This window comes from Schistocerca americana, chromosome 6, assembly GCF_021461395.2.
Source record: "Schistocerca americana isolate TAMUIC-IGC-003095 chromosome 6, iqSchAmer2.1, whole genome shotgun sequence".
Classification (NCBI taxonomy): domain Eukaryota; kingdom Metazoa; phylum Arthropoda; class Insecta; order Orthoptera; family Acrididae; genus Schistocerca; species Schistocerca americana.
In genome coordinates, this window is record NC_060124.1 from 471,709,111 (window position 1) to 471,732,237 (window position 23,127).

The 23,127-nt window shown below is 41.2% G+C and overlaps 1 protein-coding gene across 1 annotated transcript in view; it reads right to left on the bottom strand.

The window, feature by feature from the left end:
• Window positions 1-23,127, bottom strand: part of LOC124619875 (succinate dehydrogenase [ubiquinone] iron-sulfur subunit, mitochondrial-like) — a 117,159-nt gene that overhangs the window by 78,376 nt on the left and 15,656 nt on the right. Inside the window, exon 2 of the mRNA XM_047146498.1 lies at window positions 1,300-1,498. Within this exon, the coding sequence (XP_047002454.1) occupies window positions 1,300-1,498 (199 nt within the window). The remainder of the gene's footprint in view (window positions 1-1,299; window positions 1,499-23,127) is intronic.

Here is a 23,127-nt window from a genome sequence, read left to right on the forward strand (position 1 = left end):
TGTGATTACTAGATCAATTAAGTTTAAGGTTAAATTTGCAAAGCCAGTGGACTTATTATTATTTATGGGTAATGGTAGACCCAATAACCTAGTACCAGTAAGGTGTCAGTCTTGTGTTAAGTTTAAGGTAAAATTTGCAAAGCCGGTGGGCTTATTATTATTTACGGGTAATGGGTGACCCAATAACCTAGTACCAGTAAGGTGTCAGTCTTGTGATCATGCAGGGTACGAACTGCTGTGCACTAAGGTTGTGGCAGCCACATGTTTTACTTGTAGACGCGTTGGTAATTTGGCTCACAATTGTTCAGAGATTCTCATTGCAGTCCGCCAAATTCTCAGGTCTCCACATGGGTAGCATGGTTAGCTGGGAACATAAAGTCCTCAAGATCATGAAAAAGTTGTTGTCAACTACTTTTGCCTTTAGAACAATCTCACATACTGGAAACATCAGTGTCACAATGACCACTTACTTTGGATACTTCCATCCTATTATTTGCTCCCTATGCTGAAAAATTATATTTCATAATTTTTTTAAGTAACTTGTGATACTTATGATGACTCCCAACTTATCCATTATGAGCTTCATGGTTGACAAACCCTGTGCTCTATGGAACTAATTAATGTACCATGATAATCGTACAAGAAGAATGGTTGACCTCCACTGTGATTTGAAAAATCAAAGGTGTAATATATTCCAGTACTAAAATATTTAATTCCTGTCCAACAACATCAAAGGTCTATGCAGTACCACCACATTATTTTAAAATAAGATAACTATGTATTTACGTGATAAAACTTTTTATGGGTATTCATTAGATGAGGTTTTATCAGACATATACACTTTTTTACATGTATATTTTTATTGTTTGATATGTAGTGTTGTGGAATGTGCTCTAGTGCCTGTATGATATCTTTTTTTCACTTAGCTTCTGTTTTTGTTATAGTTTTATGTTTTTATTTTTCCTGTAACTGGTTTATGAATTAACTGTACTTTCCTCGTTATATGTTATATGTAATTTTTTACATTTACATATTCTTAAACTAGTTCCACATCCTAGCATCTCACACATACAAAAGGATCTATGGTATATGTAAATAAATAAATAAATAACTGTTAATCACTTTCTACTGAAAGGATTAAAAGATATGTTTTGCACATTTCCATGATGTGCTCAGCTTCTGCTGCCTGCAACCAAACAAATATTCTGTAGAAATTAAAAATTTATGTCAGTACTAGGTATGAGAGTGATTATTTTTTTTAAAAAAATCATTAATTTAAAAAGATGGATGCTTGCATACCATTTTTTTAGCATCTCGTTGAGACTGCAAATACTGTATACCACAGTATGTTTGTTCATCTTCTTTCCTCATTAGCCATGGCTCTATGTAAGCATATTGTTTAAAGAAATGGTTCATGTCAACCACAAGATCTTTAATGACATACATGTGTGGAAGAGGATATATTATGGTTGGCTTTTTTAAGTTCTGATCAATAAAACTGAAAACAAGTGATAAAAGATATTTGTTTACAGTACAGAACACAGTGAACCACTTTGTTTTATAACTATTTAATATTCTTTCATAACATTCCTACAAAACAATTTACAGGGTGACCATTATTGAACTATATGAAATAAAATCATCATAACTTCTGAATGGTTTGTGTTGCAATGCTCAAACTGCATAACTGGTGTGCATGATGGGAATCAGCACACCCATGCACATGCACCTTGTTGTTGTCAGCCATTTGCACATGAAAATGTCACGGTACAGCATGCCTGAGCGTATAGCACTTGAGAAGCAATAACAGCCAAGCTGCATCTCAAAGGAAGTTTACAACCAAGTTGAAGCTGAAGATGACTGGTCCAAGTGTGCTAACAATCAAAATTTTATTCACGGTTTTGAGAGAATGGGTAGTGTTCGTGATGACAGTGTTGACAATGTTGGCCATCCAAAAAGGGTGAAAATGCCTGAAAACAGTGGGAATCACCCAGGAGACACTGAGACAAATTGTTGTTGAAGACCAGCATCTCTTCCCACACAAAATTCAAACCCATCAGCCATTAAGCCCCAGGGAACAGCGATTGTGTTTCACCAACACTATGAACCACAGAATTGATAAACTGGACTTTGATGTGAAAATGGTTTGGTTTAGCGAAGAAGCCCCCTTTCATTTGGATGGACTTATCAATACGCAAAATTGGCACATTAGGGGACTGAGACTCTACATTTTGCGATAGATAAGTCCCTTCACCCTCAATGGGTGACTGTGTGGTGTGCAATGTCCAGTCACAGAATAATTGGTGGGATATTCCTTGATGGTACTGTGACTACCAAACAGTACGTGAAGGTTTTCATAGATGATTTTATCCTCATTATATAAAGTGGCCCTGATTTCTACAAGATGTGGTTCATGCAAGACAGAGCTCGACCCCATCAAAGCAGAAGAGTGTTTGATGCCCTGAGGAGCACTTTGGAGACCGCATTCTGGCTCTGAGGTACCCATGGCCCACTGACATGGGGCTCAATTGGCCACAATATTTTCCGGATCAGAACACATGCGACTCCTTTTTGTGGGCCTATATTAAAGACAAGATGTACAGCAATAACTCCCAAAACCATTGCTGAGCTGAAAATAGCTATTCAGGAGGTCATCGATAGCATCCATGTTACATTACTTCAGTGGGTTATGCAGAATTTCACTATTCATCTGTGCCACATCATCGGTAAGGATGGCAGCCCTATCAAACATGTCATAACCTAAATGCAAATCTCTGTAGTGACATTTACATGTTGAATAAAGTGTGTGCATGCCACAGTTTGAAACCAATTTATGTTCTTTTCATATAGTTCAATAATTGTCACCCTGTATATAATGTAGATATGAAAATAGTACGTTAAGTGCAAACAAAAGAATTTGTAAAACTACTTAAAAGCAGCTTTAAAATAACATTACAGGATTTGAATGAGTTGTCTGAAAAGAGTTTTAATCACATATTATAACAGAGATTGAAATATTTCCACACATGTTCCTCATAGCTATTAAAACGTTTATCCCGTATAATTACTATATTCATCATTATCTTTAAAAGTAAACAATATCACAAGCAAACATCTCTACACAAAGGGAGTGTGTGCACATGTGCGCACACATGCATGCACACACACACACACACACACACACACACACACACACACACACACACACACACAACTAGAGAGAGAGAGAGAGATCCGCTGTTGTTTTCTATCTACATAAGTGATCTTTTGGATAGGGTGGGTAGCAATGTGCAGCTGTTTGCTGATGATGCTGTGGTGTACGGGAAGGTGTCGTTGTTGAGTGACTGTAGGAGGATACAAGATGACTTGGACAGGATTTGTGATTGGTGTAAAGGCTGGCAGCTAACTCTAAATATAAATAAATGTAAATTAATGCAGATGAATAGGAAAAAGAATCACGTAATGTTTGAATACTCCATTAGTAGTGCAGCACTTGACACAGTCACATTGATTAAATATTTGGGCATAACATTGCAGAGTGATATGAAGTGGGACAAGCATGTAATGGCAGTTGTGGGGAAGGCGGATAGTCGTCTTCGGTTCATTGATAGAATTTTGGGAAGATGTAGTTCATCTGTAAAGGAGACCGCTTATAAAACACTAATACGACCTATTCTTGAGCACTGCTTGAGCATTTGGGATCCCTATCAGGTCGGATTGAGGGAGGACATAGAAGCAATTCAGAAGCAGGCTGCTAGACTTGTTACTGGTAGGTTTCATCATCATGCGAGTGTTATGGAGATGCTTCAGGAACTCGGGTGGGAGTCTCTAGAGGAAAGGAGACGTCCTTTTTGTGAATCGCTACTGAGGAAATTTAGAGAACCAGCATTTGAGGCTGACTGCAGTACAATAGATTTTATAAAAGTAGCATCTTTGATTGTATGGGAAGTATATAACATTTTTCTGTCCATAGGAATATTACAACTAAAGGCTGGCAATGAATTCTTAATAACATTTCACATGTACCATGAAGATATATTTCTAAAGAAAGTGCCTCACACAAAGTGGACAACTCCTATAACTCATTATCGGTTCAAGATATGAAAAAAGATTTTTCAAAAGATCATAACAGTAAACTAAGGAAGAAATATTTGTCTGCATGATAACACTCAAAATATTTTTTATCAAACAATTAGAAGGAACTATAGTTTCCTAAATCAAACTATTTACTTTTTTAAATAACATTCAAGAGATCTTGTAAAGAGAGTACGGTCATACAGTTCTTGTTCATGCGTCAACAAAACTTATCAGTTTTGAAAATATAAGTAATTGGATAGATAAAAGGTCTACTCACTAAGCGATGGCAGGAGAAGCTTTTATATTTATGTTTTCTTGTCACTGCTTGGTGAGTGGATTTTTTATCTATTGAATCATTTATAGTTCTTGTTAACGGCATTCTCTGTATCACATGAGACTATAACTCAAACTACGGCCAGACCGATGTGCCTCACTTGGCACCTAGATACACTGTTACTTGCCTGGTGCCAAGTACTTGGATGCTTGGTGGCCACACTGGAGCAGCAATGCCAGTCGCCATAGTGCTAGCTCACACTGTCTAAATGTTTCTTCCAATGCTGAGTTAGAAAATGCTTCTGTCAGAAAATGTTTCTTTGAAATGAGGAAACTCCCATCATGTTGGGTACATAGTACTAACTGTGAGAGAAATTTATGTGGTAAACTTAATATGTTGTACAAACAACTTTGGGAGTTTCAAGGCAAATTTTTTGGTTATTTATGAATGACTGCAAAATCATTTAACATCTTTCTCATGGCTACTACAGAAAAACTACAAAAAGAAAATATTAATTACAAAGCTAGTTTATCTCCTGAGGAGTGTCTAGTGGTAGCATAAAGATGAATAAATATAAATTCAATATGTGAAAAACATGTGGCAAACTCTGGAGATTGGACATTTTAATACAGCATAGCACTTTCATATGCTGTTGTTTGCTTTCACTTTCTAAAATACTAGAATCTCTGTGTTCGGAGATCACTGTAGTATTTTCTTTTTTTTTCTTAAATTGTAACTGTTTGAAAAAGTGACAAGATGTTGTGGCAACATCATCAGCTACATTTCCATTTTGTGCTTTGCTGGTTGACTTGTGCAGTTCCTTAAGTTTATTATATCAGGATTAGAAACTGAGTGTACAATTGGTACCAAAGCGAAATAATAATGTCTTCAAAGAGTCCGCGGGTGTACTGCCAGTTCATAGTGTCCAATGGGTCACTAAGGACCTGCAGTAGACCTGTGAACTGTACACTGTAAGAAACCGAAGAATCACAATAATATATTCATTATTTTTAATTTCAGATTTTTAGCTATTGGACATAGTTATAGATCTCCTGGGTACCATTTTTGTTTAGGCTGCTCAGCTTAGTAAAGGAAACTTGTCAAATACTCTGGGGCTCACTGAAGGCTAAATACTTGCCATGCTACTATTGTGCAATGGTAAAACAATGCCAGCAACTTTTTTGTGAAATGGAATTTTCCAAGCTGCATTGGTGCACCAGATGAGGAACACATGGATGTAAAAGGCCAATATCACAGTGGACCTTTGAATTACAGCTACAAACAATACTCTTTTATTTTAAAGCAGGCTGTAGTAGATACAAACTGTAAGTTTGTTGTCATTGACACTGCCACAGAAGGGCAATAATGTGACTTGATGAACTTCTGAGATTTAGCATTGCTTCAAATACTAGACTCAAGTCACCTCAACATTCCCACGATAAGACAGATTCCAGGAACAAATGTCACAATTCCATTGCATTTAATTGGGGATGATGGCTATCCTCTGCTGGATTACTTGGTGAAACCTTTTCCTGAAAGGTATTCTGATGACAGAAAAAGAGTGTACAGTTACTTCTTTAGAGATCTCACTGAAGCATTGAGTGTGAATTTGGCATAATAGCAACAAAGTGCAGAGTACTGCAAAAAGCTATTCAAACTGATGTAAGTATTGCCATAATAACTACAAAAGCAGTATGTACTCTCCACAACTTTGTGATGGAGCATGAACAACTCGAAAAAACAACTGATACAAAATTTTTGCCGACATTCAGTTCCCAAGGACCTCAGCACAGATGCAAACACAGTGCAATACATATGAGGAAAATGTTGTTGTTGTTGTTGTTGTTGTAGTCTTCAGTCCTGAGACTGGTTTGATGCAGCTCTCCATGCTAATCTATCCTGTGCAAGCTCCTTCATCTCCCAGTACCTACTACAACCTACATCCTTCTGAATCTGCTTAGTGTATTCATCTCTTGGTCTCCCTCTACGATTTTTACCCTCCACGCTGCCCTCCAATGCTAAATTTGTGATCCCTTGATGCCTCAGAACATGTCCTACCAACCGGTCCTTCTTCTTGTCAAGTTGTGCCACAAACTCCTCTTCTCCCCAATTCTCTCCAATACCTCCTCATTAGTTATGTGATCTACCCATCTAATCTTCAACATTCTTCTGTAGCACCACATTTCAAAAGCTTCTATTCTCTTCTTGTCCAAACTATTTATTGTCCATGTTTCACTTCCATACATGGCTACACTCAATACAAATACTTTCAGAAACGACTTAAATCTATGCTCGATGTTAGCAAATTTCTCTTCTTCAGAAACGCTTTCCTTGCCATTGCCAGTCTACATTTTATATCCTCTCTACTTCGACCATCATCAGTTATTTTGCTCCCCAAATAGCAAAACTCCTTTACTACTTTAAGTGTTTCATTTCCTAATCTAATTCCCTCAGCATCACCCGACTTAATTCGACTACATTCCATTACCCTAGTTTTTCTTTTGTTGATGTTCATCTTATATCCTCCCTTCAAGACACCATCCATTCTGTTCAACTGCTCTTCCAAGTCCTTTGCTGTCTCTGACAGAATTACAATGTCATCGGTGAACCTCAAAGTTTTTATTTCTTCTCCCTGGATTTTAATACCTACTCTGAATTTTTCTTTTGTTTCCTTTACTGCTTGCTCAATATACAGATTGAATAACATTGGGGAGAGGCTACAACCCTGTCTCACTCCCTTCCCAACCACTGCTTCCCTTTCATGCCCCTCGACTCTTATAACTGCCATGTGCTTTCTGTACAAATTGTAAATAGCCTTTCGCTCCCTGTATTTTACCCCTGCCACCTTTAGAATTTGAAAGAGAGTATTCCAGTCAACATTGTCAAAAGCCTTCTCTAAGTCTACAAATGCTAGAAACGTAGGTTTGCCTTTCCTTAATCTTTCTTCTAAGATAAGTCGTATGGTCAGTATTGCCTCACATGTTCCAACATTTCTATGGAATCCAAACTGATCTTCCCCGAGGTTTTTCCATTCATCTGTAAATAATTCACATTAGTAATTTGCAGCTGTGACTTATTAAACTGATAGTTTGGTAATTTTCACATCTGTCAACACCTACTTTCTTTGGGATTGGAATTATTATATTCTTCTTGAAGTCTGATGGTATTTTGCCTGTCTCATACATCTTGCTCACTAGATGGTAGAGTTTTGTCAGGACTGGCTCTCCCAAGGCCGCCAGTAGTTCTAATCGAATTTTGTCTACTCCCGGGGCCTTGTTTCGACTCAGGTCTTTCAGTGCTCTGTCAGACTCTTCACGCAGTATTGTATCTCCCATTTCATCTTCATCTACATCCTCTTCCATTTCCATAATATTGTCCTCAAGTACATCGTCCTTGTATAGACCCTCTATATACTCCTTCCACCTTTCTGCTTTCCCCTCTTTGCTTGGAACTGGGTTTCCATCTGAGCTCTTGATCTTCATACAAGTGGCTCTCTTTTCTCCAAAGGTCTCTTTAATTTTCCTGTAGGCTGTATCTATCTTACCCCTAGTGAGATAAGCCTCTACATCCTTACATTTGTCCTCTAGCCATGCCTGCTTACCCATTTTGCACTTCCTGCCAATCTCATTTTTGAGACATTTGTATTCCTTTCTCCTTTCATCAATTAAGTTCAATATTTCTTCTGTGATTCTTGAGTTTCTCCCGGCGTATTTGATAGTCAAAATATCCACGGGTGTGCTGCCGGTCTATAGTGTCCAACGGGCACAATATTTCGGCGATCATACGTGTCGCCATCATCAGGTGAGCTGACGGACTGAGCTCCTGTGAACGTGCCGGCACGGAGATCCGTACGCTATGGCTGCTCAGAGGGAACTGGGTTCGGTCGCGGCGGCACACCCGTGGATATTTTGGTTATCAAATACGCCGGGAGAAACTCAAGAATCACATCATACACCTTTACGGGGAGGAGATGTATCGCAGCATGAAGAAATTTGAAAAGTTGCGCCACCGTAGATGTCGTTTGCTGAGTACTCTTGCCTTTCTAAAGAGATGTCGTTCCGAGAATGTTGTTCCAAATTTTGCTAAGGTTATGCATCACATCGATTCTGCAGCAGCTAAGAGAATCAAGAAACGAGCCAGCCTCGCATTGGTACATGAGAGAGTGCAATTCACCCGCCAGAGCCTTGAGTTTATCTCACAGGAATTACTCAAACTACATTTGCAACTGGCTAGTAAATTCACTTCTTGTTCCTGGGATTGGATTGATGGTGTCATCTGGGTGTCAGCTGATTCCGCCCATAAGAAGGCTATGGGACGTCAAACAGCTAAGTTCTCACGTCTCCTTGACAAACCATCTCTGCAGGTTCCGTGCAAGACTGTCATCAATTTGAGTGGCATGGTGTTGAGTGATGATGCAGTCTCGGTTTTACAGAAAGGTCTCAACTTCGCTCCCACCCCCAAGTTCACTTCGGTCGCAAAAATTGTTAGTGCTGTTGAACAGGTTGCAGCTCGACTTCCGCCAGAATCAGCCGAGGAAATACGTCATGAAACTTGTCGTGCGTTGACAAAATCCAAGCCGATGAAGTCAAATATCAGCAGTAAAGAGAGGGCGGCCATTCGTGATCTGAGGGAGCACTCTGAAATTGTTGTCTTACCATCTGACAAAGGCAATGCTACAGTTGTTGTCTCCCATAAGGACTACACTGATAAGATGCAGAGCCTGCTAAATGACGATTCCTACCGGAAGATCAGCGTTGACCCTACAAAGAAGGTGGAGAACAGGACGAGGGCGATTCTCAAGGACGCAGATTTACCAGAAGGTGACACTAAGAAATTGTTACCCCAAGGTGCGGTACCGCCTAGACTATATGGACTCCCGAAGGTTCACAAAGAGGGGGTACCATTACGCCCCATTGTCAGCAACATCAGGGCACCTACGTATTTGTTGGCCAAATACCTGACGGGAATATTAAGTCCTTATGTGGGTAAATGCCCTCATCACATCCATAATTCCGTGGATTTTGTTAAACGCCTTGATAGGTTCAGGTTGGATGAGTCAGATATCATGGTTAGTTTTGACGTCGTTTCCTTGTTTACGAGGGTACCCCTGCGAGAGTCACTAGAATTGATTAGTCAGAAGTTTGACGAGAAGACCACTGAACTTTTTAGGCATGTCTTGACTTCCACGTATTTTCTTTTTAATGGAGAATACTATGAACAAACGGAGGGAGTCGCCATGGGTAGCCCACTCTCACCGGTGGTAGCGAATTTGTACATGGAGAACTTCGAGGAGGAAGCCCTGTCGTCATCCGTATGGAAACCTACTTGCTTTTTCCGTTACGTGGACGACATGTTCGTCATCTGGCCACATGGTATGGATAAACTCCTTGACTTCCTTACACATCTAAACTCCATACACCCCAACATCAAATTCACTATGGAGACTGAAACGGAGGGTAAATTACCTTTCCTTGACGTCTTGGTCAAGAGAAGAGCTGACGGCACCCTAGGTCATGGGGTGTATCGGAAGACTATGCACACTGATCTGTATTTGCACGCAGACAGCTGCCACCACCCTTCACAGAGGAATGGGGTACTTAAAACTCTAGTACATAGGGCGCGCACTATCTCTGATGCAGAGAGTCTACCCCAGGAATTGGAACATCTGAGAACTGTATTTCGAAAAAATGGGTACTCAGAGTGGCAGATTCAACATGCTCTCCGCCCAACCACTGCAGCACAACCTGTTGAGATGGATGAAGTCACGGGGGAGGAGGTAGGCACTGCATTTATTCCATACACAGGCGCACTCTCGGGGAAAATCGCCCGCATTCTGAAGAAACACCGGGTCGGAACTGTGTTTTGTCCTCCAAATAAAACTCGTGCACTGGTGGGGAGCGCCAAAGATGACCTCGGTTTGAGGAAGGCCGGCATGTACCAGATTCCGTGTCAATGTGGCAAGTCATATATTGGTCAGACGATGCGTACCGTCGAGGATTGATGCCGTGAACACCAGAGGCACACCCGACTGATGTATCCGAGCAAGTTGGTGGTCGCTGAACATTGTTTGTCAGAAAATCACGCCATGGAGTATGACCGCACGAGGATTCTGGTACAGACTTCGAGATACTGGGACAGCGTTGTTAGAGAGGCCATCGAAATTCGCACCAATGACGACCTCATAAACCGTGACTGTGGCTATAATCTTAGCAAGACCGGCAGCACACCCGTGGATATTTTGATTAATATTTCTTCTGTTACCCAAGAATTTCTACTAGCCCTCATCTTTTTACCTACTTGATCCTCTGCTGCCTTCACTACTTCATCCCTCACAGGTACCCATTCGTCTTCTACTGTATTTCTTTCCCCCATTCCAGTCAATTGTTCCCTTATGCTGTCCCTGAAACTCTGTACAACCTCTGGTTTAGTCAGTTTATCCAGGTCCCATCTCCTTAAATTCCCACCTTCTTGCAATTTCTTCAGTTTTAATCTGCAGTTCATAACCAAAAGATTGTGGTCAGAGTCCACATCCGCCCCTGGAAATGTCCTACAATTTAAAACCTGGTTCCTAAATCTCTGTCTTACCATTATATAATCTATCTGATACCTTGTAGTATCTCCAGGATTCTCCCATGTATACAACCTTCTTTTATGATTCTTGAACCAAGTGTTAGCTATGATTAAGTTATGCTCTGTGCAAAATTCTACTAGACGGCTTCCTCTTTCATTTCTTAGCACCAATCCATATTCACCTACTATGGGGAATATCTGGATAACTATTTCAGTGGGAGTGGTTTGGTGCCCTGGTAAATTAACTGTCTGTCTCAAAACATTATTGAACATGATGGTCATGACATGGAATGTATTTAGAATTAAATTACCTACAAAATTAAAAATACTGTAAACCACTATGATTACTGCTGTGGAATTGCAATTGTTAATTAATTTGTAGTTGCTTTCATAAATAAAAATAAAACTGAAACTTACTGGAGCTACCAGTTTCCTTTGCAACACCTTCCTACATCTTTAGAACCATTAATTTTTATGAAGATCATGTGCTAGATTCCACAGATTTTCTCTTTTGACAATTTATGATATTAATGCTTCATCACACATGGTAGAGAAGAAAAAAATGCAATTATATATGCAGAAGTGTTTATCAGGTAGTATAATCTTTGAAGCCACTGGGTGGCAATCCAGGAAGAACCAACATGACTGTTCATCTAATGACACACCGAGCATCTAGCTTAGTCATCTAGTGCTCTGTGTGGCTGGTCTCAAAAAGTCACAGCTGTCTGCTTAGCAAAGTGGGTTGCCATCTGAGTAGCAAGGTACCTAGGTGCCATATGAGGCACATCCAGTGTGACTGTAACCTCAGGTAATTATCATTCTTCAGTGTGGAGTATTCTTTAAAATAAGTTCAAACTAACTCCAGCTGTATAAATTTTGCACACCTGTAGAAAAAAGTATGTGTGCCAACTCCCAGTGTGCTTGTGAACAAGCAGATTCTATTTGCAGTCACTGGGTTTTTTGTGCTTTTTTATACCCTGAGGTTAAAATATATATGACAACTGAGTGGACAACACTAACTGTTAAATATGGCCTGTAATTTGATTTTCAACAACAAAGAATTTGTCTGCAGCAGACATTCAACACCAGATACGAGAGATGTATGGCCCTAAAGCAGTGGGTGACAGTAATGTGTGTAAATGGGAAATGCCATTCTAAGATAAGTGAGACAGTGTTGAACAGTGATCAGGTTGACCTGCTGTAATTGGAGACAATTTATAACACGCAGTTGATACAGAAATTGTTGAAAACTTGTTCACGATTTCCACTGCTATTCCCACATCTGTGCAAGAGACTGCTACACAGAATGTCTGAAAAGATAAAGTTAAGAACATTTTGTTTGTGTCAGGTTCTCACACTGCTTTCAGTGAAGCATCTTAACAGGAGAATGGCCAGTGCTTTAAAATTTGTGATCCAGTTTTCAGTGAGGAAAATTAACTTCTAGACTACATTGTAGCTGGAACAGTGAGTGTCTTGCATGGCTCCATCAACAAAATATCAGTCAGTAGAATGTTGGCACGGGAATTCTCGAACAAAGTGAAAGCCAAAGAAACCATTTCAACGTGCAAGATTATAGCAACTTTTGTTTGGGCAGATTTGGTGCTCTGTTAGTTAACTTTATGTCACAAGGAACAACAACAAATTCAGCTGCTTACTTATGGCCTTGAGTAACTTTCAGCAAACCATACAGCATAAGTGATATGGCTTACTGTCATCTGGAGGGTTTTTTTTTCCTTGGATGCCAATTCATGACCTCATTCTGTCACTCATGCTCAAGAGTTAATCATATCATTTTGATGGGAGCAAATGGACCAACCCCTATAGAACCAAGATGTTGCAACAAGAGATTACCTCTTGTTATGCTACCTGACGGGATTATTCACTGGTTAATAGTTTGACAATGACGGAAGAAGTGAAAAAAGGTAGTTGAAGATTGGTTGTACTAGCAGGTGGATGGCGTCCATGATGTGGGCATAAGCAAATTAGTACAATACTACAATAATTTGTTAAATAATGGAGGAAACTGTGTAGGAAAAAGCTTATGGTTTAAGAAGTGGAATAGAAAAAAAAATTGGCAATACCTTTACTAGTTTCATTGTTACTGAAATACAGATATTACTTTAAAAAATGTGTAGGAAAAAAGGTTGAGGTATAAATGGTAAAATGAAAAATATTTGGTGATATAATTACTAGTTTTCTTGTTATTAAAATATAGACCCTACTTTAAAAATGATCCCTCCACATGTGCTGATGATAAATATCTATCACATATAGGTTTACCTTTACATCCAACAGCAGTATGTCCAAACCACAGTATCTGAATATCTAATGGTTTGTTGGTTTGGGATCAGGCATTGGGAAAGATAGTGTTCAATAGTGATAAGGTCATGGGCATTAGGGATGTTAGTGTAAAAGGAAGTGACATCAGTCGTGACGAGCAGGGCACCACGTGGTAAAGGAACAGGAACTGTGGAGAGTCAGTGGAGGAAATGGTCGGTATCTTTTATATAGGAGGGTAGGTTGCAGAGCAGAGATTCTCTCAATAGGGGCACATTAATGGGCCACAATGGAGTGCCCTGGTTGGTTGGGTTTATGGACTTTAGGAAGCATGTAGGAGGTTGGAGTGTGTGGAGTGGTAGGGGTGAGGAGAGAGATGGACTCCGAGGAGAGATTCTGGGAAGGACCTAAGGATTAGAGGAGCAACTCGAAATCCTGCTGGATTTGTGGAATGGGATCACCTGTGGTGTAGAGTCACTGTGCAGGGTTTGTATGGGGACGAATCTGACAACTGGTGGGGACAAAGTTTGGTTTAAATGGTCAAATCTAAAGGCATGCATACCGTGCCTTTACTTATGCCAGAACACAGGTGTACTGAACTCTGTTTTTAATAAATAAATAAATAAAATATTTTTTTTTGTTTCTCCCCTATAGCATTACTTGTTTCACAACACATCAGTCTTTCAATAATTCTTTAGCATGTGTGTCTGCAAAGCTACAGTGTATCCCAGGGACCTTACAAATGCTTTTTAAAATTCACAGGCTAATTGTAGAGTGGTCCTCATTCTTGCTATGAGTAATTTCATTGCTTACTGGAGTAAAATGATCTCAATCAGAAATTTGCTGTCTTGTGTCTTTTACAAAGACTTAAGGCAACCAGCTAACTCTTATAACCCTTCTTGGCTGTAAAAGGGCGAAAGATCTTCACTCTCTTTCTGAACAGTAATGGACTACTTTTGATGCAACCATTTTCCTGATGCCAAGAGGTTTGTTGTATGAAACAAAAGATTGCACTGCAATCTATAAAATAGTGCAAACAGAGACACAGGATAAGTAAGAAACATGAGGAGCAATAATGTGAAAAAGAAGATTGCTACTCACTGTAAAGATATCACATTGAGTTGCACACAGGTACAACGAAAATACTGTCACATCTGAGCTTTTGGCCAAAGACTTCTACAGAAAAAAAAGGAAAACACACACACGTTCACACAAGCAGGTACACCTCATGCCCATATGACTGCTATCTCTGGTCAGACTGCAACAGTCATATTGAACAAAAGCGCCAATCTGGAATGAGGCAGGGAAGAGGGAGGAATAGCAGAGTATGCATGGAAGGAGAGAAGAGCACTGTCTGGTGGAGTGTGTAGGGACTAGAAGGCAGCAGGAAAAGGCTGCCAGGAGCAGCACCGGGAGGCTGTGGCTATGGCAGAGGGAGGGGGGATTGGGAGCATAAAAGGAGAGATGTTCTAAGAAGAGCAAAGGTCGATGGGTGCATTGGCAGAGAGCAGCACACACAATGAGGATTAGGAGATAGGAATTGAGAGAGGCGATAGGATACAGGGGGTGAAAACTTGGGTGGAGGCTCTTCAGGCAGTAGGTTATCCCCACACACTCCACCCAGCAGTTCCCACCACCTCTGTCCTATCACCTCCTCCTAATTCACAACCCCTCACCCTCATTGTGCACCTCCTTCTGCCAGTGCACCCACCAATCTTTTCCCCCTCTCTGTTCCTCTCCTTCTCCACTCCCCGTTCCTCCTCACCCTCTCTCCCAGAGCCTTCAGGCACTACACCTGGCAGCCTTGGCCTGCCGCCTTCTGGTACCTGCACACTTTGCCAAACAGTGCTCTTCTCTCCCTCCACCTATACATTCAGACAACGGAAAAGCAAGGATGGAATGTAACAATATTATGAAAAGGATGGTTGCTACTCACCATATAGCAGAGATGGTGAGTTGCAGATAGGCACTACAAAAGAACTGCCAAAAAGTGAGTTTTTGGGCAACAAGGCCTTTGTCAAAAACAGACAATATACAGACATGCACAGACATGCAAATGCAAGCCACAATGACATGACCACGGTCTCTGCCAGCTGAAGCAAGACTGCGAGCAGCAGCACATGATGGGAGAGGCAACCGGGTAATGGTGGTAACAGGGAGGCTGGACGGGGAGGGGGGGAGTGACAGCATGGTGGGGTGGAGGATGGTAAAGTGCAGCTTGTGGAAGCGTACAAGGACAAGGTGGAGAGAGGGTGGGGAAGCTAGGTGCAGTCAGGAGGTCAGATGGAGGGCGGGGGAGGGGTTGACAACTAAGTTCACTCCTCCATCCAACCATGATCCACCCCCACTGCCCCCAAATCACCCACTGTTAACTTTTCAGAATTTCTTAACCTCAAACCTTGCCTCACTACCATTCCCCAAATCCCCCAACATGCAAATTAACTTTATATCCACAGAAAGAACTGCAATCCACCACCTAAAAACTGATCACAACCTTATAATCCTATCTGCTGACAAAGGCTCCACCGATCTTGTTTTGAACTGCAATGATTACCTGGCAGAAGGACTCCACCAGTTGTCAGATTCATCCACCTACAAACCCTGCCATAGTGACTCCACTCCACAGGTGACCCCATTCCACAAATCCAGCAGGATTTCTAGTCGCTCCTCAAATCCTTAGGTCCTTCCCAGAATCTCTCCCTGGAGTCCACCTCTCTCCTCACCCCTACCACCCCACACACTCCTACCTTCTACATGCTTCCTAAAGTCCATAAACCCAGCCAATCAGGGCGCTCAATTGTGGCCCGTTACTGCGCCCCCACTGACGGAATCTCTACTCTCTTAGACCAACACCTTCAGCCCATTACTTGCCACCTACCCTCCTATATAAAATACACCAACCATTTCCTCCACTGACTCTTCACGATCCCTGTTCCTTTACCACATGGTGCCCTGCTCGTCACTACTGATGCACCTCACTTTACACTAACATCCCTAACACCCATGATCTTATCACTATTGAACACTACCTTTCCCAATGCCCAACGGACTCCAAACCAACAACTTCCTTTCTAGTAACCATAACCAACTCCAACACCCACAATTACTTCTCCTTTGAAGGCATTACCTACAAACAAATCCAGTTTACAGCTATGGGTACCTGCATGGCACCATCCTATGCCATATAGAAGAATCCTTCCTAAGCACCCACAATCCCAAACCTCTCAGCTGGTTCAGATTCACTGATGACATCTTCGTGATACGGATCGAGGGTGAGGACACCCTGTCCACATTCCTCCAGAACCTCAACACCTTCTTCACCATTGCTTCATTTGGTCCTTCTCAACCCAACAAGCCATCTTCGTCATTGTTGACCTCCACCTCAAAGATGGCTACTTCAGTACATCCATCCATATCAACACCAACAGCCAGCAGCAATACCCCCACTTCAACAGTTGCCACCCATTCCATACCAAGAAGTCCCTTCCACACAGCCTAGCCACTTGTGGCCATCGCACCTGTAGTGGTGAGCATTCTCTCTCAAAATATTCTGAGGGTCTCACTGAGGCCTTTACTGACCATAATTACACTCCTAATCTTGTACAAAAACAGATCTCCCATGCGTTATCTTTCCAGTCACCCACCACCTGCCAAAGTCCCACCATCTGTGACAGAGGAGCATTCCCCTCATAAGACAGTGCCACCAAGGACTGGAGCAACTGAATTACATTCTCCACCATGGTTCCAACCACCTCCCATCATGTCCTGAAATGAGAAATGTCCTACCTACTACCCTTCCCACACCTCTCACAATGGTATTCAGCTACCCACCAAACCTAAACAATATCCTCACCCATTCCTAAACAGCCCCTGCTTCCAACCACTTCCCTCATGGCCCATATCCCTGTAATAGACCTAGATGCAAGATCTATCCCATATTTCCTCCAACCATCACCTACTTCAGTCCAATCACAAACATCACCTATCCCATCAGAGGCAGGGCTATCTGTGAAATCAGTCATGAGATCTACAAACTAAGCTGTAACCACTGTGCTGCATTCTATGTGTGCATGAGAACCAACAAACTATCAATCCACATGAATGGCAACTGACAAACTGTGGCCACGAAACAGCTGGACAACCCTGTTGCTGAGCTCACTGCCCAACATGACATTCTTCAGTTAAATTACTGTTTCGCAACCTTTGCCACCTAGATCATTCCCACCAACACCAGCTTTTCTGAACTGTGCAGGTGGAAACTTTCTCTGCAATATATCCTATGTTCGTGTAACCCTCCTGGCCTCAACCTTCATTAGTCATTGTCCTTACCCATCGAGCTCCTTCCCTGTTCCCATTCCAGCATACACAGACCTCTATTACACCTACCCACCCTCAGTCTTTTTACTTCTCTCCTTTTCCACTACCAACTGCCCTCACCCTTCATCTAACCTCCTGACTGCATCTATCTCCCCAACCCTCTCCCCACCTCGTCCCTGTACACTCCCATAAGCTGCACTTTACCATCCCCCATCCCTACCCTGCTATCCTTCCCCCTCCCCGTCCAGCCCCTCCTTACCCCCATCATCCTGTTGCCTCTCCCATCATGTGCTGCTGCTCACAGTCTGGCCAGAGACCGGGGTCATGTGTGTGTGAGTTGCATTTGTGTGGGTGTGTGTGTGTATGTTGTCTATATTCGACAAAGGCCTTGTTGGCCGAAAGCCCTCTTTCAGACAGTCTTTTTGTTGTGCCTATCTGCAATTCAGCATCTCCTCCTGTACATTGCTATTCTTTCCTCTTCCATGCCCAACTCTGGATTGCTGCTTTCACTCAGTGCAACAACTGAAGATTGGCCATAGCACCCAGAGATAGTGATCGTGTGTCCGTGAAGTGTGCCTGCTTGTGTGAAAGCTTTGGCCAAAATCTCAGTGTATAACAGTCTCTTCGTTGTGCCTGTCTCTAACACAATGTGTCGTCTTTACAGGTAGTAGCAATCTATCCTTTTCACAACAGTTTTGATGTTCCTGCCTGAACCTTCCACTGTTTCATAAGAGGATCAGCATCATATGTACCACAAACTTATTGAATTTTCATGTAATATCTATTTCACTCATCATCAGTTATTTTGCTGCCCAGCCGGCCATTGTGGCCAAGCGGTTCTAGGCGCTTCAGTCTGGAACCGCGCGACCGCTACGGTCACAGGTTCGAATCCTGCCTCGGTCATGTATATGTGTGATGTCCTTAGGTTAGTTAGGTTTAACTAGTTCTCAGTTCTAGGGGACTGATGACCTCAGATGTTAAATCCCATAGTGCTCAGAGCCATTTGAACCATTTTTTTGCTGCCCAAATAGCAAAACTCATCTATGGCTTTGAATATTTGACTTCCTAATCTAATTCAATCAGCATCACCTGATTTAATTTGATCAGATTCCATTATTCCTGTTTGACTTTTGATGATCATCTTGTAACTCCAGAATGAAATTTTCATTCTGCAGCACATCATGTGCACTTATGTGAAACTTCCTGGCAGATGAAACTGTTCGTGAAAGGCAAAGGTTCCGAGTTCAAGTCTTGGTCCACCACAAATTTTAATTTTTCAAGAAGTTTCATATTAACACACATTCTGCTTCAGAGTGAAAATTTCATTCTGTAAACATCTGCCAGGCTGTGCCTAAGCCATGTCTCCACAACATCCTTTCTTCCAGAAGTGGTAGTCTAGCAAGTTTTGTAGGACAGCTTCTGTGAAGTCTGGAAGGCAGGAGATAATGTACTGGCAAAAGTAAAGCTGTGAGGTTGTGTCATGAGTCATGTTTAGTTAGCTTAATTGGTAGGGCACTTGCCCATAAAAGGCAAAGGTCCCGAGCTCAAGTCTCAGTCCAACACACAGTTTTAATTTGCCAGGAAGTTTCATATGAGTGCATACTCCACTGCAGAGTGCAAATTTCATTCTGTAAACATCCTCCAGGTTGTGGCTAAGCCATGTCTCCACAATACCTTTTCTTCTAGGAGCACTATTCTATCAAGTTTTGCAGGAGAACTTCTTTGAAGTTTGGAAGGTAGGAGATGAGATATGCTGGAAGTAAAGCTGTGAGGATGGATCGTGCATTGTGATTGGGTAGCTCAGTCGGTAGAGCATTTGTCCACGAGAGACAAAGGTCCCATATTTGAGTCTCAGTCCAGCACACTGTTTTAATCTGACAGGAAGTTTCATCTTGTAACCCATTTTATAGAGACTACTGATTCAGTTCAAATGCTTCTTCAAGTTCTTTACTGTCTTACAAAATTACAGTTTCACTGGCATGCATGAATTTTTTAATTTCTTCTCCCTGAACTATAATTCCATTTCCAAATTTCTCATTTATTTCTTTCATTGCTTCCTCAATGTACAGATTAAATAACATTGAGGGTACACTACAACACTACAACCTTGTCTCATTCCTTTCTCAACCACCACTTCCCTTAGACTCGTACCATTCACCCTGTCTTCTATTCAAGTTATATATAACTTTTTGCTCCCTGTATTTTATCCTTGATACTTTCAGAGCTTCAAAGAGTTTATTCCAGTCAACATTACCAACAGCATTATTACAATTTGATGACCTAGGATCAAAGTGGATTGAATTTTCAGATCTACTTTCATCAGGCTTAGGGTGTGCAAATAATTACGTATCTCAAAAGTCTTCGAAGTACCTTGTTACTTTAAAGCTGGACAAGTGTCATTAGCATTGTGAAATGACCTGAAGATGGAATTAGATCATCTAGTGTAACAAGACATCCTCACAATCCTCACATTAAGTCAATAGACAACAGCACTGGTAGTTTTATACAAACCAAATGGTTCCTTTCGTCTTTACAATAATTCCAAAGCAACCATAAATATACACTCATTGTATTGCTTTCTATCCCATTCCATGGCCACAAGAGCCGACGTCACAACTATCTGGTGGCCAGCACTTCTCTAAAATTGTCTATCTTATCTGAACAGTGCCATCAAACCCTCACCCATTCCCCTCCCCCACTCTACCTCTCCTGCCTTTCCACGTTTTCTGTAAAACTATCTCTCTTCAACTGTTTCTATGCATAGTCAGCAAATTTTATGATTTTGTAAGTAGTTTAGCAAAAATGAAGGCTTATTCAAAAATATTACTTAAATGAACTTTACTGATGAAAAATATTGCTTATGACAAAATCTATGTACTATAGTTTATGGCAGCTACTGTGTATACATTTTAAATATCGAATTGGAAAGCTCTAGTAGAACATATATATAATTCAGGAGTAGAGGTAATAACTCACTGAATAGTAGAGGCATTGAGTCATTGACTACTAAACTGAATCAAAGACTTGGTGTATTTGTGTATGTGTGTTTATGTGTACTCTAGCTGGGAAAGCAATTTGTCCATAAGCTAGCAAAGTTTTCAGATTCATTAATGCGACTGTGAATGGTTTGACTTTTCTACTACTCAGTGAGTAATTATCTTTACTCCTGAATTCTGTACACTGGTTTTAATATAATGTATAATAAAGAAGAGATATGATTTGCTCCTCATAAATTAGTAATTAGGAATAAAACATTAGGGGTACAGCCATGAATTGAGAAAATTTCTCTCTCCAGGAATTGTGTTTCTATTATAATTTTACTTTGCATTTCCTTGATTTGAACAAAGCAAAATCATTCTTTACCTCTTTGAAGTCAAGTTTAGCAGCTGTGTTATATTTTGTGGAAAATATAGCTAAATTTGACAGTCTGTCTTGACCCATATTCAAACTTGAATAGTATTTTTCATTTTTTATATCCTGAAATTGCATTCACAAGATGCTCCACTCAGTGTCATTGTCATAAATATCCTAAATATTATAGTGATATTTGGATATAACCCATACTGTGTAAAAAACATTAAAATTCCCAAACAAACTTGGAAGCAGATACTTGGTACCAAAAGCAGCTGCATATTTTTCAAAATAAGACACAGATCTTTCATTTAAGGCATTTCCTGACAGAAAATCAAAGTCAGATAAATTATTGTGACATACTGAGATCTGTTTTTCATTTCTCTTTTTACTCTATGAAATACTTCCAAGCCCTCTAACACAAAACAGTCTTGCTCCAGTCCTCAGTAAACAGAAATTGCCAAAAATCAGAAGCCTTCATTGAAATAACATATTTGCTTCAGCATCCGCTTAATGATTTTTGAGATCCTACAAACTGGAGCAAATTAGCTCCAAGAACTCCACTGTTGAACATGAGTGAGCTCTGTAGGCAGCGGTCAGCAGTCATGTGACCTAAATGCACTGTTGCCACAGAAACCACATTAGTGACAGACATCTCTTCGGTAGCAATGATTTTTTCGCCGGATGAAATTATGGTGTTAGGATGGTACAATGAAGGCAGCATGAAACTTCCTGGCAGATTAAAACTGAGTGCTGGACTGAAACTTGAACTCAGGACCTTTGCCTTTTCATGGGCAAATGCTCTACCAACTGAGCTACCCAAGCACAACTCACAATGCATCCTGACAATTCCAATTCTGCCAGTACCTCATCTCCTACCTTCCAAACTTCACAGAAACTCTCCTGCGAACCTTGCAGAAATAGCACCTCTGGAAGAAATGATATTACGGAGACATGGCTTAGCCACAACCTGGCAGATGTTTCCAGAATGAAATTTTCACTCTGCAGCAGAGTGTGTGCCGTTATGAAACTTACTGGCAGATTAAAACTGTGTGCCCAACTGAGATTCAAATTCGGGACCTCTGCCTTTTGCAGGCAAGTACTCTACCTACTAAGATACCCAAGCACAGCTTGCAAACCATCCTCACAGCTCCAGTTCTGCCAATACCTCATCTCCTACCTTCCAAATTTCACATAAGCTCTCCTGCTAAAAGCATGAGTTTACAATCAAGGGCCAAGGGTAGGGGTTCTTCTCACATGCAGAAGATAGAAACTTGGGTACAATAACTGACACACCTCCAGGGCTGGTTTAAAGTCCAAGAGACACAAGTGGATGCCTAGGGTGTATTGCATTTAGCAGAGGCCGCTTGGGGCGCCAAGCTGAGAGAAGCACCTGACTACCCAGGTGCTCAATTTGTATGCTGTGCATATCATAATTACTGGCATGGATGAAAGTGTAGGAGGGGGAAGGAATGGGGACGGAGCAAGCAAATAAATTGCTTCTGTGGAAAAATTTACTCAAACTGGCCCTATGCACCTCTCCCAGTTAATTCCCAAAGCAAATATCTTCTTCTCTCATAACCCCCACCATCCCCTTCCTCCAGGTGGCCTACCGCATCATGCTTTTGGTATGGCCCTGTATCCAAAGCATATCTGCAATTACAATCAGACAAATGGTCACACCAATTCATGATTATTAACACACCATTAAAATTTTTCAGATATAACTGGTTGCCGTTAGGAATTGTGAGTGCACCAGAATTTTTGAGGGTTTTTGGTGCAATTGATCAACACATATCGAATTCAATCAACTACCTGGATGATATATTAGTAAGTGGAGTTACAAAAGAGCAGTATCTTGAAAACAAAGGCGTAATTTTCCAAATACTATAGCAAAATGGGCTTTGGTGTAATACTTAAAACACATATTGAGTCATAAAGGACTGTAATCAACCCAGCAATATGTAGAAGCTGTAACATCATGAAACTTCCTGGCAGATTAAAACTGTGTGCCGGACCGAGACTCGAACTCGGGACCTTTGCCTTTCACGGGCAAGTGCTCTACCATCTGAGCTACCCAAGCACGATTCACACCCCATCCTCACAGCTTTCCTTCTGCCAGTACCTCGTCTCCTACCTTCCAAGCTTCACAGCTCTTTCTTGCGAACCTTGCAGAACTAGCACTCCTGGAAGAAAGGATATTGCAGAGACATGGCTTAGCCACAGCCTGGGGGATGTTTCCAGGATGAGATTTTCACTCT